The 19859-nt window shown below is 35.7% G+C and overlaps 2 protein-coding genes across 2 annotated transcripts in view; both read left to right on the forward strand.

The window, feature by feature from the left end:
* Window positions 1-11031, forward strand: part of LOC140144759 (alcohol dehydrogenase [acceptor]-like) — a 31365-nt gene extending 20334 nt beyond the window's left edge. Inside the window, exons 9-13 of the mRNA XM_072166565.1 lie at window positions 1663-1760; window positions 2961-3153; window positions 4889-4941; window positions 9784-9951; window positions 10869-11031. Coding sequence (XP_072022666.1) covers window positions 1663-1760; window positions 2961-3153; window positions 4889-4941; window positions 9784-9951; window positions 10869-10995 — 639 coding nt within the window. The 3' untranslated portion in view covers window positions 10996-11031. The remainder of the gene's footprint in view (window positions 1-1662; window positions 1761-2960; window positions 3154-4888; window positions 4942-9783; window positions 9952-10868) is intronic.
* Window positions 11032-17082: 6051 nt separating this feature from the next.
* LOC140144760 (uncharacterized) lies at window positions 17083-19322 on the forward strand. Its single transcript, XM_072166566.1, has 2 exons — window positions 17083-18244; window positions 18508-19322. The coding sequence occupies exons 1-2, from the start codon at window positions 17083-17085 to the stop codon at window positions 19320-19322; spliced, it is 1977 nt and encodes a 658-aa protein (XP_072022667.1).
* Window positions 19323-19859: the final 537 nt, after the last annotated feature.

Genomic DNA, 19859 nt, shown 5'->3' on the forward strand with positions numbered 1-19859 from the left:
TTGACGTCACAATGACTACCTCTATACTTCCATTTGGCTTATTATATTTTCCGCTACATTTCGCCAATTCTAGCAGTGGCCATTAATTGACTTTACGCTACCTAATGTTATGTAACTTGGAAAGTGGCACCTGTAGGTAGGCCTTCGTAATGTAAATCAGCATCGGTGAGCATGGTAAGGCACAACGTTTAATTTGGTCCTATAGCGCTATCAGTGCCCCTATAGCTACCCATTTATTTGGACAGTACTTTTGTTATGCAAATGTTAATTATTACGTTTGATACAATTTAATGGCATGATAGCGAGTCATCAGTACCTAACGGGGCACCGATAGTCATTTAAGAACAAATTCAACGTAGTGCTTAAAAATGTCGTGAAATTTACTCACGCCTGGAAAAATTAGCCCTTATTATACGCCCCTCATATGAGACCCTATCCATCTAACGTCATCAAGTCCTAACAAATAAGCAACAAGAAAATAATATGTCTATTGTTACGAGCCGCTTAATGACTCAAGGCCAAAAGCACCTTTATCCCAAATTCACTTCAGAATGCACAACAAAGCACACTGTTTACGATTGGTACAATATATGACAACAAATGCACATACAATCAATCATACGTACAGATACATTCATTTAGCAAAGTTACTTATGCGGCAGCCTTCATCTTGTAGTTGATTGTAAGGTTCCTGTTTGCAATGTTCTTGATGTATATCCTGGGTCACTTGACCTGCGAAGATCACTGTTCAGCGAAGTCCACTGAAGACTTGCAGTTATAATCCCATGCGTAAAATCCTTTGCGTATAAAATCCTCGCTCAGAAATGTTAACTTAACTCCTTGCGCAATTCTCCAAACGCTTAACTCCTTGGGCCGTTCTCTATCTCCAAAATAGTGCTATTTTCACCTGTCACACAATTTCTTCTGGAAACAGGCTGTTTCCACTTACTTTGACCGATGTATTGTTTCATAAATAAAACCAGACTTCAGCAAGTCGACAGAAGAATATAATTTCCTTTCTTGGAAGAGGTACGCGCTGTGACGTAAACTAGATCTTCTCCGACAACACTGGCATGCAGTAGTACGTTGACTACATCAAATATTTCTGGTTTGCAATTTCCTTTCTTTGAAGGAAATGGTCTGTAAGCACATTAGCTAGCCCAGTACAACATTCAACTGTGAAAAATTGAGTTTACATTTTCTTATATACCAAGCACTAAAAAAATACACATTCTATTAATAGCCAATTGCTACTTTCACAACAACATGTAAATGGAAGTCCCAAGTCTTTATTATAACATTAACCTTTCACATGACATCACTTCGTGAGGGGAGTCCCGTGACATCACTTCCTGAGCGGGAATCCCATGTGATGTCATCTTACTTAATGTTATCAGAAATTCCCCTCATGATGCAATACACTGAACTTTCTGGAATAGTAGGGATTTTCCCAAATATTCAACATTAGAAATGATTCAATTTGTTTTGATGAATGATAGGGGGTTTCCCAAAATGTCTCATGAAAAAGATTTTAAATTGTAAACAAAGATGAATAATCAAATTAAATTACTCAGGGCACATCACACTATATTCAAATGCGTTGTATTAGTTAACAGCACTAGTTTCATGTTCTGCTTTTATCACATTCAACCAACGTTGTAGCCGGAAACCTCGTGGCCAGATATACATATTGGAGCCGTCTCTAATTTTTACACATTTGGTATCGATGAACCAGATGGCTTCCCGTTGAACTCTAAAAAGTAAGTAGACTTGCACAATGTAAAGATGATTGTCATCACCAGGCACAATAAGATACTACATTTTCTTATGCAAGATGTCTACTGTCTAAGTTGGTCAAATCTTGTTTAAAGCCATATCAATGTCCTGCTTTCATCATAAGGTATTGTTTGACCAGTCTCCGACATACAGTTCTTGAGTTATAGGCAAAAAGTCAAAGGTCAACTTTTTGGGTCCACAGTTGTTTACAATGGAAATATGCTAACTTTAATCCACTTGGTCTCAAATTGTTCCTTGGGCAGAAATAAATCAAAATGAGAAACGTTACATTGTTTTGGATGTTTCACAAAATAGGTCATGGTCAACAGCTTAGGGGTCAATGGAATTCGATCTTCTTTGCCAAGGTAACAATCCACCTGAGATATGGCAAACTATTTTTTAATGTTTCTGCAAGCGCAGCAATATGAAAGCATTTTTTAAAATCAAAATCAGAGCATTTTTCAATTTTTGTCCCCCTGTGGAATCCAAATGTTGACATTTGACCTTTTCCCCATAACTCAAGAAATATATAACGGAGATATGTCAAATTATACTTTTTCTAAATCCTTATGACGAAAGGAATACATTGGTATGGTTTATAACAACAATTAATCAAATTTGAAATTTCACCTGCATAAGCGGGCATTTTGGATTGATGCAAATTAGGCACTGTTCCACTTCTTGGACTTTTTGGGACTTTTCTGAAATAAATGGTGATTTAATGGTTTCTGTCGCAATTAGTGATGGGTGATTTTTTCATTTGATTGGCCTGCATTGCCCTACACTAGAAGTAAGCTGCACTCATCACCTATCATGTCTGTGTATCTTGTGCAATCATGGATTGAATACAGTACCGGTCTTTTCAAATCGTGCAGGTGCGAGTCAAATGTTCACATGGACTCGGCATAATGTGAAATTTCCATAGAATTACGATCCAGGTTGTTATGCCAATTGTTGATAATCACCAGTGCGATGCAGATTTACAGCGTACGTCTAGTGCATGGCAATATAATCAACAATTGTTTTTACTTATCGCTATGGCAATTAATCCTGTTAGATCAGTACTTCTACGGCGAATAGATTCAGCTTTAGAGTCAGTTTCAAGAACCATGCAATACGTACAGTCTAGAAAGTAACAAGAAGTAGAAAACATTAACCGAATGTAATTTTTGGTCTTCCTACAGATTTTATCCTAACATGGGATACGACATGGACAGAGAAGGCCGATATCGTCGGGCCGGTATGTCGTTTATACCGATAGTCCTTCACCCAAGAAGTGTTGGCGAGATCACATTGGCTAGCAGTGATCCTATGCAACCGCCGCTTATAGACCCCAGATATCTTGAAGATCCGTTAGATGTCGAAGTACTTGTTGAGGTATTATTTATACATGATTCTAGTAGTAGATCACCGTGTGTAGTTTCAAGAATAACTGATAATAAAGCAGGACCGGATTTACCATTGGCTCCCAAAATGAAGAAATTCTCTTTTTCATTGTTAATAATTATTGAAACGCTTGGTTCAAACTAATCATATTAGCCAAAAATATGTTGTATATAATTGTAATTCCTATCACAGTATGGGTCAAATTTTGCCAGTTCAACGACAGTCGCATTAAGGGCTCTGGTATGAGCGTTTGGACAGTATTTTTGTGGGACATGAGAACATCAGACGTATCGAATTGCATTCTGAATACACAGAATGTCCTGATATCAAATAATTTAGATTTTTTGAAATTCGCGATATGAATTTTTGATATATAACAGGATCGAAGTAAGCTTTACAAATCTAATGATATGTACTTAAAGCGGACGATCAATTGGAAATTTTGACCTTTCATATTGAAGATATAGATTTTCCCCCCAAAAGGCCTAATTGTTTTGGTGTTTTGGGGAAAAATCAATATCTTCAATACGAAAGGTCAAAATTTTCAATTGATCGTCGGCTTTTTATCCCAGCTACATACACTTTGAGTGTATATCATAAGATTGATAAAGTTTACTTCGAGGACTATTTTATATCAAAATTATCAATTTTTAATCACTTACCATCAGAATTATTCGATATCAGAAGGACATTCTTCATATTCAGAATGCAGTTCGATATGTCTGACGTGCTCTCATATCCCACAAAAAATAATACTGGCCAAACGATCATACCAGAGCCCTTAAGGACGTTGGAGAGCTTGCGATTTCCAAACGACGGCCGTTACAAGGGGCGTAACACTATTATTCATTGTCCTATTAGAAACACGTAAGAATAAGTTTGGTATCAAATTAAACCTATGTTTCCGTAGATTCCAAAACTTTTGACAACATATATCGATGAACATTTACTTTTTTCCTTATTTCGCGGTGCAAGCAAGAGCAAAAATGTGCTAAACTCACTAGTCACATTTCAAAGTCAGAAGTTGTCCTAATCCGCAACAGAGTATCGCTTTTGAGATCAAATTGTCTTATTTCTGCATGTAGTCAATGACTTGTCGAATTCATATGAGCTAATACTGAGTGATTTAAAGTGAAAATACTTGTTAATGTTTTGATAGCATCCAAACCTCTGTGACAATATCTCGTGTGTCCTGAAAAGGTTTAATACAACTAAAATGGTATTCGATATAATTATGCCATCAAAAGTTGTGGAATCTACGGAAAAGAGTTTAAATTTGATGCCAAACTTATTCTTACGTGTTACTATGGGACGATGAATAAGTGTTGCGCCCCATGGCCGTCGTTATGAACGCGTTCTTTTCACATTCTTCGTGCAAAATAAAAATGAGTTTCATAAAATTTGTTCTATTTCAATCATCGTGATAAGCAAAGATTACAAAAGGTCATCTTCATGAATTATTAGTGGCTTTGAAATGTGAGTGGTGAATTTAGTATATTTATTGCCCTCTATTGTTGCCGCGTTTTATCGGTATTGAGTGACAGATGTCTTAAGCCTCCAGCATACTTTCCTGCCGCTTGCCGCTGCGGCAATTGGCAGGGCGTTTCAACCAATGACAAGCCTTGATTGTGTCCGTTTGTCTGCAATACGCGTGCGCCACCGCTCAGCGGCAAATGGCAGGGTAGTATGAAACCAGCATTAATCGACTTGTTACTTTGTGTTGCAGGGAATTCGAATAGCGAAGAGATGTACAGAGACTATCAGCATGAAAACCATCGGGTACGTTCAAATGTTCACCTTTAACCTTTATATTAACTATAGAAATAAACTCTGATACAAACGAGCATTTTTTTAAAAATCAAAATTGAACGGAAAATGTATGGAATCAAGCACCACATGTTTAATCACTTTACGGTTTCTGTATGTAGGTAAGTACCCAGCAAACACAAAAGCGTTTTAAAAACGTTTTAAATAAGTTATATTTTGGCTTTTGGTTTAGGTAAAAACGTTTTAATAACATTAAAATTTCGGGTTATATAAAGGTCACGATAACGTTTTAAGAGGACTTGTCCAGGAAATTCGACTTTTGGGTGGCAACGGCCAAAAATAGATTTTCCTTATAAGTTGAGTGGTAAGAGGCCCTTGTCTCATATAAACACTGGTGGTTTTATTTTGACAATTTATATCTTGTTGCCATAGTAACGGACATTTTTTCCATTATTAGCCAATTTAACCAATTGTCACACTTTCGAGCAGTAAAATACCCTTTTATTAGAGTAACTGTACCTCACACATAATATTTCTCAATATTTTCTTATAATTTTCCCGATATAGATGGAAGGCTTAGTAGCAAATACATTGCATAACAAATTAGAATGGGGTCAGAATTGGGCTATACCATTTATTTTAAATAGGGGTGTTTTTGATAATTTTGAATATTCCAATTTAGACCTAACTTCTGGGCTTCATATCCCGTATGGTAACGCTTCATTTGACTTGATGGGACATTGTTACATTGAAAATGGAAGAAATTAGTTTGGGGAAAATCATGTGGTAAACGGGGTGTTGCCAGAAAATGTTGCATACTTTCAATTTTGTAAATGGATTTAGGTGCATCATAAAGCTGATTCTCGCATATAATACTTGTATAAAATTGTACTATTATCGTGTACAATAGTTTAGTGTACTTTGTATAATGTATTTATATAAAAAATAGCAGAGTTGCCATTCCGCATGTAAGTGTTGCCATTTTGGCAAAAATGTACTACATCTGTAAAAAGTTAAACGCATGCTTGCAACACTGATGGTGTTCGCATGATGAACTAATAATAAACCGTACTTTGATATTGACTTGTCATGAATAGCTGCATACAACTAAAATTGACATTATTATAATAATATTTGGATTGTATTTACAATATCTACAGTTAAAAGTTCTATATCAGTTTCTCATAGGCTTAATCCCCCCCTTGAAATATGTGTAAAAATTCCGATCTTCTTTGCTCGTTTTGAGGCCTTTTGGGCACCTTTTGAGATATTTTATGACAACCAGTCGATTGCAAATCGATGAAAGTTTAACATATGATTCAATGTATGGGTAGCCTGAAGTTCCACCTCGTTTTCCAGGTACGAGGCACTAAACAGTGCCCTCACTGTTTTTGATATGCTCTCAAGACTATTTTGCGGACCTATTTTCTCGATAATTATAAAATGAGACTTTTTGGCGACTCAAATTCATGCATAGGCTTTACACTGTATTTGAGATATAATTTGCTACTCTCTGATTATTTGTCTAAAGGGCAGTCCAAATACGTCAAAAAGTTTTTGTATTTTACCGGAACTCATTAGGGTTACACAAATGACGCATTGATTTAATGGTGTGCTCCCTTCAAGGGTAGGCTACCGAATGTTCATAAAACTTTTGTTATTATTATGTTCTTGAAATATAAAATGTTTTGAGTAAAACACTCAAGGTTTGAGTGCTCTGTGACATTAGCCCTATTAAATGTAAATGGTGAATTCTGAAAATGTGCACATTTTCAATATTTTGACCATCTATTTAGATTTGCATTAAATACCAATTATCTACCTTTAGTTTTTGACCGTTTATCTACTAAAAACCGCTAGCTAGAACTACGAAAAACAACCCCCTCTCCTAACATTTTTTATCCGTCATAAAAAACACATGTGCCTGCGACCAAACGACCTAAGCTATAGTCGTAGATCCATCCTTTGCGCTCATTTTAGTGATAAAATGTTCTTACCCGGGTAGAACCCGGGTAGAATCGATCGTCAAAGATGACTATAGAGGGGGGATTGGTGAGGCACCCGTTGGTTTGTACAGTAAAATCAGTGTGTCTTTTCCTTTTATATTGAGGAGAATATTCACTGAAAATTAAATTTGTGTAGAATTGTTAGCCCAAAATCAATTTTTCCTACCGTATATACTTTTGTACATGGGCAGAATTTCCCAAATTTTCAGGGGCACCCTCACATTATGACATCATAGCAACATTGTGTGGGGAATATTTGTACTTATTTTGGTATTACTGGGTAGAGGAGACCCATAGCTATACATTGGTACCAAATATAATGGTATCAAAAATTAGGGGGTTACATTATTTCTTTTGGTAAATTAAAATGATTTTTTCTCCCGAATTCAATTAATGAATTAATACTACTACTACTACTACTACTACTACTACTACTACTACTACTACTACTACTACTACTACTACTACTACTATAATAATAATAATAATAATAACACTAACAACAACAACAACAACAACAACAACAACAACAACAACAACAATAATAATAATAATAATAATAATAATAATAATAATAATATAAAACACTTAAAATGCAATTTTCCAATTTTTAAAATAGAAACACTGCTTTTTTGGAGAAATTGTTATTCATTAATATTTTATAAATTGTCAAATGCTACCAAAATACTTTGTTATGCAAAATTGTTCTCTACTAGTAAGATTATCCCTGAACTAATTTTTCTTGAACTAAAAATGAATGATTAAAAACAAAATACTATAGAAACACTGTATTTTCAGCATTTTGATATTTCTGTAATCTCATATTTATATTTGCAATACATTAGGCTTACAATCGCCAATAATTTGAATTTTCCCAATGCTAATATTACAAATATAGGCGAAATAGACAAATAAGTGATTGTAAAAATAGGGAAATTTCTAGAAACACTGTGAGCATAATGATGATTTCCCCAAACCATTTTTTCTATAAATTCTTAAAGCATACTTTAATCTTCCAGGAAACAAAAGTTTGTTGAATTAGAAGCGTTGGCATGATACTTACAACCGTTTCAACCATACAGGTTTTATGTACTTTTCAAAATAATAAAAAACACCCCTCTTAGAAAAAGTGGTATCTCCCAAAACAAAAGGCCCTCAGTTCCCATTTAGGTCCTGAAACACAGACAAGACCTTGACCTAAATTTTACCCTCACCAACTTTAATGAACCCGCTCTAACTTTTTTCAGAATGATATCGAATAAAATTTTACACATAATTTTGCCAAAATCACTCAATTTAAGGGGAAAAGAACAATTAGCCGTTTCCATGGCAACAAGAAGCTGGTGTCACTATAAATGTTATTTTTGATACATCACCCTAAAGTATCATTGATTGCCACAATATGAAGAAAATTGGTGATTTTGCGTTTTGCCACAAATTTGAAAAATAAGTCTATTTTCCTGGACAAGTCCTCTTAAAACGTTTTGTGTGAAAAATTTTTCAAAAAATGTTATTGTAAACTATTTTTGCAAACATTTTTGCCAAATATTGTGTCATTATGTTATGTTGAACATTATGTTGAAATATTTGAACCCAGCAAACAAAGAAATGTTCTTAAAATGTTTTTTTTTTTCCAAAACCTTTTAATAACATTTAAATGTCGGGTTATATAAAGGACATGAAAACGTTGTTTTGGGCAAACATTTTTCGCAAAATATTTTTTTCAACCCCAAAATAACATTCTGTTTAGAATGTTTTGTATCAAATTTTCAAAAATGTTTTTGGAATGTTATTAAAACGTTTTTATTCCATTTATATAACCCGACATTCAAACGTTTTCTGTAAAACAGTTTTGTTTGCTGAGCAGTAGATTATCAAAAAATGTTTTTTAAGGTTATGAAAACGTTTTATGCTCTTAATATACCCTTTATATAACCCGACATTTAAACGTTTTCTGACAACCTTTTATAACCTTTTGCGAATGATGTCGAAAACGTTTTGTGTTTGCCTATAGGCAGACCATGATAACATCTTACCACAGAGAGTGCTTAATAACTCTCACTTTATTAGTTAATAGGCCTATAGCTTATTGGGAGTATAATTGAAGCCTTGAGCGCAAGAAGCCCGTAAGTCCACTTGGCCCCTCAACATGTATACACTAAAGTTACGTATAGTTTCTTAGGCTTTTATAATGTTTAATACATGTTCCAGGGTGAAAACATCATGAAAGGTTGTGAAAGATTTGTTTTGGCCACTGAACATGTGGTATACAACATTACCAAACTATACAAAACTATACGCAACATGAGTGTATACATGTTGAGGGGCCAAGTGGACTTACGGTCTTCTTGCGCTCAGGTCTTCAATTGATACTGACAAATACCAGATTAATATAAACAGTCCCGATGCTGCACTTTGAAGTACGAAGTAAAGTACGCAGTAAATTACACAGTTTTGCGCGCCGTAATGTCAAAAGGAATTAACACACTGTTAGACGCTGAGAACTGCATGAGCGTCTTAACACGCGATGTACGATACGCTTACGCAAAATGTGCGTACCTTGTACTTCAAAGAGGACAAACTGTACCTGTGAAGTTCCTTATATGATTGTCAGAGTGCGAGCAGTGACACAAATACGTGACCCTCTAATGATATTATTTTACTTATTATTATACTAAATTATACTAATTATATAGATCTTAGATTCGTCAGTACATGTATGCCGTGGTTACGTCGAATACTTTTAAAATAGAAAGTTTCAAAGTGCTACATTAATAGGGAATTTCCATAGCCGCTTTAGTGTTTTTATAATTTCAATTTTTGATAACTATTTTATTTAACAACGTAGGACAAAGCTGTTAACGCTTAAGATGCCAGACAGTCACAAGGCCGAGTTTTCTGACGAGAATCTAGAGGATTTCGTTCGCCATTTTGCTTTCACCCTTTTCCATCCGGTCGGTACGTGCAAAATGGGAAAGATGGAAGACCCGACTACAGTTGTAGATCCTCAATTAAGGTGATCTATATCATTTATTATACTTATATTGTTATGAGTTCGGCAGCAGCCGAGTCCGTATTCGTCATTTGGTAAACATTACGCATGAATTATTGTTGAATAGCGAACAAGGGAATCAACACTTTATAATTAAAGACAGAGATCAAAAGAATTTATCGCGTCTGATGTCACAGTCAATTACGATCCTTGATTGGTTTACACAGGTTAATAGCGCGTAAAAGGAAGACCGATCTATCTGGTGGTGATCGGAGAAAAGGAATAGCAGCAAATGGCGAAAAATTACGTACTTTTACAAGGCAAAAAGCAGCTTTTCTAGGCATTGTTGAGACTGTGCCTTCGCCAAAGAAAGTTTCCTACTATAAATACCTAACTTTTGAGATGGTTTGCCTGTTTGAAGGTGCAAATTTAACAATAAGGCGTGATTAGGTGTTATTATTATTATTATTATTATTATTATTATTATTATTATTATTATTATTATTATTATTATTATTATTATTATTATTATTATTATTATTATTATTATTATTATTATTATTATTATTATTATTATTATTATTATTATTATTATTATTATTATTATTATTATTATTATTATTATTATTATTATATATATTTATTATTATTAGTAGTAGTAGTAGTATTAGGTGTTCATCACACAAATTTACTACAAAAATGATTTTTATACCATCAGAAATCTTGGACTAGATAATGTTTGTGTCCATTAAAGTTTCTTGCAGATTCTGTCGTTTGACAAATACATCGTCCGATTTGTATATTCTATCTACCGACAGACGGAAATTGCGAAATATCCGAATCAACTGAAAATGTAGATATGTTTTGAATTATATCCTGAAAAGAGGATGCTAAAATCGCGAAATACAATTTTTGTTAATATCTTCCCCTTTTATTCTCAGGGTGCATGGTATATCAGGATTACGTGTTGTGGATGCGTCAATCATGCCTCATCTGACGTCAGGTAATACAAACGCACCATGCATAATGATTGGAGAGAAAGGAGCTGACATCATACGAAATACTTGATATTCCAAACAATAAGCTCATGTCAAAACTTCGATCTAGTATATGTGAACTATACTATGATCACCTCGAGATCACCTCGAGAATTATTCGGTTTCTGTTACTGCGCGAGTCAATAAAGTTCCAACTTACGCACGCGTAGTTCGCGTAGCTGCTGCGCCCAGCTGTGTGTACACCATTCTATATCAATCAATACACAAATAACAATATATCTACTAAAATACCTTTGTTGACCTCTGATACCTTGAAATGACCTTCATTATGTTTTAAATCATATCAACATTACATATACAACCCCATTTTCATTTAAATTGGACAAACTTCGAATTTTATCCTTTTGACCTTTGGTTGACATCTGGTGACCTTGAAATGACAGCCATCATATTCTGTAGCATATCAGGATCACACATACTAATTTTCGTTCAAATTGGACAAACTTTAGAATTTTACCCTTTTGACCCCAAAACAGACCCCTCCCCCTGTTTAAGCCAAATCTAATTATAACCCTATAAGCACATACTGCTAAAGCCCTTTTGGCATTATCCTGATGATCACAGCAAATAGTGAATATTAAAGTAATTTTCAGTAATCAACCCTGTTTGGCACCTGCATGACCTTGAACTTCAAATTTGTGTTTACCCCAGAGACACCAGCTAATGTGAATGCATATGTGTCAGTCGTATCTCTGTACCATGTAATCTGTACGAAAATAATTCAATTTGAAGGTATTTGGTTATGTGCAGGAAAAACACCCTTAATGACATTTTTACCATAAATATGTGTTTACCCTATAGGCCCCGACGATATCCAAGGTCAATGTCCAAATTTCATAATTGTACCATGTAATCTGTAGGAGCATTTTTGGCAAAAATCACATTTTAGTCAAAATTAGTCATGCTTGACGTTTGACCCACGAATGGGTCATGTCAAGTGTAAAGGCTGGGTAATATAGCTTGTGTCCAAGTTTGATATAAAATTTGATAGATTGAGCCCATGTTTATTGGTCGAGCTATGAGTTTAACGAGACGTAGTCGAGTCCAATATTTTTTAACTCATAGCGAGACCAATCAATATTGGGCGTAGAGCATCCAGTTTTATCATTATTATGTTTTGGATCCAATATTTTCACACACTTGGACTCATCAAAATAAGAGTCCAGCCGTAGCTCGGCTGGACTAAATATAATTTTCACTCCTTAATTTTTGATTTGATACCAAGGAACTTGGTAGTATGTACATTTATAGCACAATTTGTATATCCACTAAACAGGAACAATTATCTTTGAAAATAAATTTCACAGATTTTCTGGGTACCATTTGCATGAGTGATTTGTGATTTTTTTTTGTACTTCAAATATTTACTTTGCCATCAAAAATGTCCAACATGTGATATTAGTTCAACATCTATTCTCTCCTAGATAAACTGTCAGAATTGTTGATTGTGAAACCTTTCCCATACTGAATGTTGAATGTGAATTGTTGAAATGTTAGCGACCATCTCATTATTCTGTTATAACAGTTTCTGGTTTTATCCAGCCATACTAATGTCTTTTGGTCTGTTATGACAGTGAATGTGTGGGCTTGGATATAATATCTCATTAACTTATTGAAAGAGCACACAATTGCCAAGCATTCTTTTTCAGACATTTTTCAGCTCATTTGGTAGCACTTTTCTGCTAAGATAAAATACTGTTTGTTCTTCAGAATTATCATTGATCTGACAGAGCACAACCCCACTCCCATTTTTGGATGCTTCTGTTTGTAACATAAAAAACTTAAACTGGATCAGTACTAAGTTTGGTTTTTAGTGTGTCAGTTTGATATTGTGGTGTCCACTTGGTTTTTTTAGGCGCTGCCTTTTTCGTTAGTTAAATCATTGGTCTAGCAATTCCATCATAACCTTGTACAAATTAGTACCCTGTTAAACCTAGGAACGATCTGACATTATTCTTTGTGGTAGGGGTTGGGAATTGTTTATCCAACATTGGTTTGATTTTACAATTTCCAATGATGTGGCCTAAGTACGTAACTTCTTGGTATGCCATTTTGGACTTTGACAGTTTGATCGTCAATCCTTCATCTTGAATTTTTGTCAATATAGTGTCTGAGTGTTTTGAATGGTCTTCCCATGTATCGCAATGTCATCTATCTGTCTACAAAATGTTGTTCGAAGTCGAAGAAGACCGGAGCTAATTCAATCCGACTTGTAATTCAACTGACCTTGTTTTGTTTCCGAACATTTTAAACTTTCCACCAATTAGCGTACACAATACGCTTGCAAATTGATCACGTCGTCATTCTGTTTTATAGCAGAACATTATGGCCGCACTCCACTAACTGATGATTAGTTATAACATTCCCGATATTTGGATGAAAAGTGTAAAATCGTTTATTGATAGTGATGTTGAATTATGGAGATTTTGAGCATAAATGACCAATTTATGGAATAAACATAATATATAGATTCATATAATCAGTTACTTTATACAATATGAATAAGATACAACATAATTATCATATAACATAGAATGTTGGATACCATGGAACAACATATATCAGGTACATTGTGTGTATTAACAAACATGACTATGCAGATACAGCATGAGTCTGCAGATACAACATGAGTCTGCAGATACAACATGAGTCTCCAGATACAACATGAGTCTATAGATACAACATGAGTCTACAGATACAGCATGAGTCTCCAGATATAACATGAGTCTATAGATACAACATGAGTCTACAGATACAGCATGAGTCTCCAGATATAACATGAGTCTCCAGATACAACATGAGTCTCCAGATACAACATGAGTCTCCAGATACAATATGAGTCTCCAGATACAACATGAGTCTACAGATACAATATGAGTCTCTAGATACAACATGAGTTTGCAGATACAATATGAGTCTGCAGATACAACATGAGTCTGCAGATACAACATGAGTTGGGACAGGGAGGGGGGTGCTCACGAAAAGATTAATTATATTTAGAGATCAGTTTTGTTTTGAATTGATTACGGAAACCAAAAGACAAGGGAAGGGGAGGGGGGGGGGACTCATCTGGAGACTCATGTTGTATCTGGAGACTCATGTTGTATCTGGAGACTCATGTTGTATCTGGAGACTCATGTTGTATCTGGATAGTCATGTTTGTTAACATGAGTCTGCAGATACAACATGAGTCTACAGATACAATATGAGTCTCCAGATACAGCATGAGTCTCCAGATACAACATGAGTTTGCAGATACAACACGAGTCTGCAGATATAACATGAGTCTGCAGATACAACATGACTCTGCAGATACAACATGAGTCTGCAGATACAACATGAGTCTGCAGATACAACATGAGTCTGCAGATATCCACGATGTAAACACAATAATGCTCATCTTGAATTTTTGTCAATATAGTGTCTGAGTGTTTTGAATGGTCTTCCCATGTATCAGAAAAAATCACAATATCATCTATCTGTCTACAAAATGGCTTACAATCTTTTAACACTTTATCAACTAGTCTTAGGAATTTTGCACTAGCATTCAAATGGCATGATATTATATACATATTGGACTTCAAAAGGTGTGCCAAAAGCAGATTTTGGTATTTGATAAAACCCTTTTGTCAAATCCGAAGTCGAAGAAGACCGGAGCTAATTCAATCCGACTTGTAATTCAACTGACCTTGTTTTGTTTCCGAATATTTCTTGTTTTTAAAAAACTCGCTGAGCGTACGCAATACGCTTGTAAAAATTCACGTCGTCATTCTGTTTTATAGTAGAACATTATGGCCGCACTCCACTAACTAATGATTAGTTATAACATTCCCGATATTTGGATGAAAAGTGTAAAATCGTTTATTGATTTATCACTTCTCATCACCAGTCCAGTCACATACTCGATGTGATGTTGAATGTTGGAGACTTTGAGCATAAATTTATGGAATAAACATAATACATAGATTCATATAATCAGTTACTTTGGAGATGAATTGGAAAAATACAATATGAATAAGATACAACATAATTATCATATAACATAGAATGTTGGATACCATGGAACAACATATATCAGGTACATTGTATTAACAAACATGACTATGCAGATACAGCATGAGTCTGCAGATACAACATGAGTCTGCAGCTACAACATGAGTCTGCAGATACAACATGAGTCTGTAGATACAACATGAGTCTGCAGATACAACACGAGTCTCCAGATACAACATGAGTCTGCAGATAAAACATGAGTCTGCAGATACAACATGAGTCTCCAGATATAACATGAGTCTCCAGATACAACATGAGTCTCCAGATACAACATGAGTCTCCAGATACAATATGAGTCTCCAGATACAACATGAGTCTCTAGATACAACATAAGTCTCCAGATACAATATGAGTCTCCAGATACAACATGAGTCTCCAGATACAATATGAGTCTGCAGATACAACATGAGTCTCCAGATACAACATGAGTCTCCAGATAAAAACATGAGTCTCCAGATACAATATGAGTCTCCAGATACAACATGAGTCTCCAGATATAACATGAGTCTCCAGATACAACATGAGTCTCCAGATACAATATGAGTCTCCAGATACAACATGAGTCTCCAGATACAATATGAGTCTCCAGATACAACATGAGTCTCCAGATATAACATGAGTCTCCAGATACAACATGAGTCTCCAGATACAATATGAGTCTCCAGATACAACATGAGTCTCCAGATACAATATGAGTCTGCAGATACAACATGAGTCTGCAGATACAACACGAGTCTCTAGATACAACATGAGTCTCCAGGTACAACATGAGTCTCCAGATACAAAATGAGTCTGCAGATACAACAATGAGTCTCTAGAAACAACATGAGTCTCCAGATACAACATGAGTCTCCAGATACAATATGAGTCTCCAGATACAAGAAGAGTCTCCAAATACAATATGAGTCTGCAGATATACAACATGAGTCTCCAGATACAGCATGAGTCTCCAGATACAACATGAGTCTCCAGATACAATATGAGTATCCAGATGCAACATGAGTCTGCAGATACAATATGAGTCTGCAGATACAACATGAGTCTATAGATACAACATGAGTCTACAGATACAATATGAGTCTACAGATACAATATGAGTCTCCAGATACAACACGAGTCTGCAGATACAAGATGACTCTGCAGATACAACACGAGTCTGCGGATACAACATGAGTCTGCAGATACAACATGAGTCTACAGATACAATATGAGTCTCTAGATACAACATGAGTCCGCAGATACATGCGCAACAAGGTATCATTGTGGAACCAACAATAAATCAGTGATTTGTAATTTTAACAGACTGATCAACATACAAGAATTTGAAGAACACCGATATTTTAGGGACCAACATTGATTATGTACATTGTATAATATTAAACACACTTGAATTTATCATGTTTATATAGATACAACAAAGATATCATTTGGAACCAACATATATACATACATCAGGTTTAATGAATATAACAATATACATTAATAAGTATTTGTAGATTCATCAATTTGGATTCATAAACCAGGCACATGTATCAACATGTATAGATTTGAAAAAATAACATAACTATCATATAACATACACGGAGAATCTTGGACACTGAACCAGGAACATAATCAGGCACAGTGTGTGTATTAACAAACACGAGTCTGCAGATAAAACGTGATTCTGCAGATACATAAAAAACAAATAATGGTGGAACCAATGAATCAATAATTCATGCTAATAAATGAACCATTCAAATTTCAGTAACACCAGCCCAGTCTGCAGATACAACAATGAGTCTCTAGAAACAACATGAGTCTCCAGATACAACATGAGTCTCCAGATACAATATGAGTCTCCAGATACAAGAAGAGTCTCCAAATACAATATGAGTCTGCAGATATACAACATGAGTCTCCAGATACAGCATGAGTCTCCAGATACAACATGAGTCTCCAGATACAATATGAGTATCCAGATGCAACATGAGTCTGCAGATACAATATGAGTCTGCAGATACAACATGAGTCTATAGATACAACATGAGTCTACAGATACAATATGAGTCTACAGATACAATATGAGTCACATGGATTTGCTGGCACTGTAATATGCCCAATTTTGCCAGTAGCCTATTCAATACAGGCACCATTGACCTTACAAACAGTTATAGTAGCCTGGAAACAATTACAATGGATGAGGACGAGATGCAATCTATTACATCACCTATTGCTACCTCGTCTCCACATAACAGAAACAAAATTAAAGGACACACACAGGAGGAAAAAAACTAAGCAAGTGAAGGGTAAAACGCAAAAGAAAACAACAAAGTCTAAGAATCTCTCCCGACCTTTGAAAACTCTGGTAGTGAACTTTCAAAGTATACGTGGTAAAACAGCAGAGCTAGCGGTATGCTTGGAAGTAAACGACCCAGATTTAGTAATTGGAACGGAGACGTGGATTGACAGCAATGTCGAAAGTAGTGAGTTATTTCCTTCCAATTATCAAGTAATAAGGAAGGACAGAACGGTTTACAGCGATGGTAAAGTGTATGGAGGAGTCTTGATTGCCATCAAAAATGATATCATTGCATTGCACAGAGTGGATTTAGACACTGAGTGCGAGATAGTTTGGGCACAGATAGAAATCATTGGAGCCAAGTCGATCATTGTTGGAGCGTACTACAGACCGCCAAAATCAGATATGGCGTACTTCAGGCAACTTAGAGAATCCCTAAACAAGATAAAAAAGTCTCAGCATAGTAATATATGGCTTGCCGGGGACTTAAACTTGGGGGATATTGACTGGCCCACGCAAACAATCAAACCAGGTTGTCCAAAGGTTGCCTTAAGTAAGGAGTTGATAGATTTGGCAAATGATTTCGGTCTGGAGCAAATGGTAAACAAACCCACAAGAAAGGGGCGTATTTTGGACTTATTTCTAACCACAAATCCAACCTTAGTAGTTAAGGCGGTGAATTTGCCAGGCATGAGCGACCATGATGGTATTCCATCTATAACAATTGACATGGTTGCAAAAAAATCCAAAAAATGCCCAAGAAAGGTGTACCTCTATCACAGGGCAAATTCTGAGGATCTTATGACTGATGCCCGGAAGATCAGCGAGGACTTTGAGAGTAAAGATCTTGACAGGGCAGAGGTCAATGATCTCTGGAATGAGTTCAAGGATAGGGTAGAGTCATCAGTAGAAAAAAATGTACCAAGTAAAATGATAAAGAAAAGAAATATATCACCATGGATTAACCAAGATATAAAACGCTATCAGAGGCGTAAAAGAAGGGCATACAATAGAGCTATGAAAACAAACTCAGAACTTGATTGGGAAAACTTTCAAAAATAAGGAAAGAAGTGAAAAGGAGAACAAGGAAAGCATACAGGAGATATATTCATGATCATTGTCTGGGTTCTACAAAGCAATTATACAGTTTTATAAAATCGTTACATAACGATAACTCTGGGATTGCAGCATTGAAAGACCCATCCACAGGATTTCTCGTAACAGATAGCGCTAAGCAAGCAGAACTCCTAGGTAGACAATTCCAATCGCAATTTACCAAGGAGAATCTGGAGGATTTTCCTGTAGAACCAGATAGCGGTATACCATCAATGGCAGACATGGTGATACATGAAGAAGGTGTTATCAAACTGTTGCTGGAATTGAACCCCAACAAGGCGATGGGACCAGACCAGATATCACCAAAATACTTGAAGTTAGTGGCCAACGAAATTGGTTCGGCACTAAGGATCATCTTTCAGTTGTCGTACGACACTGGAGTGGTACCAACAGATTGGCTGCTATCAAATATCACACCAATCTTCAAAAAGGGGGATAGAACTCAAACAGGGAATTATAGATCGGTGAATTTAACATCTGTGTGCAGCAAAATCTTTGAACATATACTTAAATCCAATGTAATGCAACATCTTGATACCTATAATATATTGTGTGAAAATCAACACGGCTTTCGTAGAAACCATTCATGTGAAACGCAGCTTATCAACACCATCCAAGATATAGCTTTGCAGTTAGACCAAAAACAACAGGTTGACATGATTATAATGGACTTCGCGAAAGCGTTTGATAAAGTGCCCCATCAAAGATTGCTGCTCAAAATGTCCCGCTATGGAATCCGTGGTAAAACACTTAAATGGACAGAAGCATTTCTTACACAGAGAAAGCAACGGGTCGTCATTGAGGGAAAAAGTTCAGAATGGATAAAGGTGGAATCAAGTGTCCCCAAAGGCACAGTAACTGGGCCTATGGACTTTTGCTATACATAAACGATTTGCCACTAAATATAAACTCACACGTGAAGCTATTTGCAGATGATTGTATTGTGTATAGGAAGGTAGCTGGACCGGAGGATGCTAGTGAACTGCAAAAAGATATGGATACACTCACTGAATGGCAATCACGGTGGCAAATGAGTTTCAACGCAAAAAAATGTTTTGTGTTAAGGATAACACATGCAAGAACAACACAAACTCATACATATACTCTCAATCATACAATATTATCTGAAACAAATGAACACCCATACTTGGGTGTTACACTAAACTCAAAATTATCATGGAACCCACACGTGAATGGTATAGTGTCCAAAGCAAACAGAACTCTGGGGTTTGTTAGGCGAAACTTGTATTCATGCTCCCAAAATATAAAAAACTTGGCTTACAAGTCACTTGTGAGGCCGTGTATGGAGTTTAGTGGATCCGTATGGGATCCCTACACACAAGAACTCAAACAGAAACTAGAGGCTGTTCAAAATAGGGCGGCTCGATTTGTTTGCCAGGATTATGAACGAAAAAGTAGTGCAA

Source organism: Amphiura filiformis, unplaced genomic scaffold, assembly GCF_039555335.1.
Source record: "Amphiura filiformis unplaced genomic scaffold, Afil_fr2py scaffold_78, whole genome shotgun sequence".
NCBI lineage: Eukaryota > Metazoa > Echinodermata > Ophiuroidea > Amphilepidida > Amphiuridae > Amphiura > Amphiura filiformis.

Bases quoted from the DNA above. Each gene is read 5' to 3' on its own strand.
- LOC140144760 (XM_072166566.1), top strand. From the start codon at position 17,083: ATGAGTCTACAGATACAATATGAGTCACATGGATTTGCTGGCACTGTA. The intron at 18,245-18,507 runs GTAAAATGATAA...CTGGGATTGCAG, and splicing joins AGTAGAAAAAAATGTACCAA to CATTGAAAGACCCATCCACA.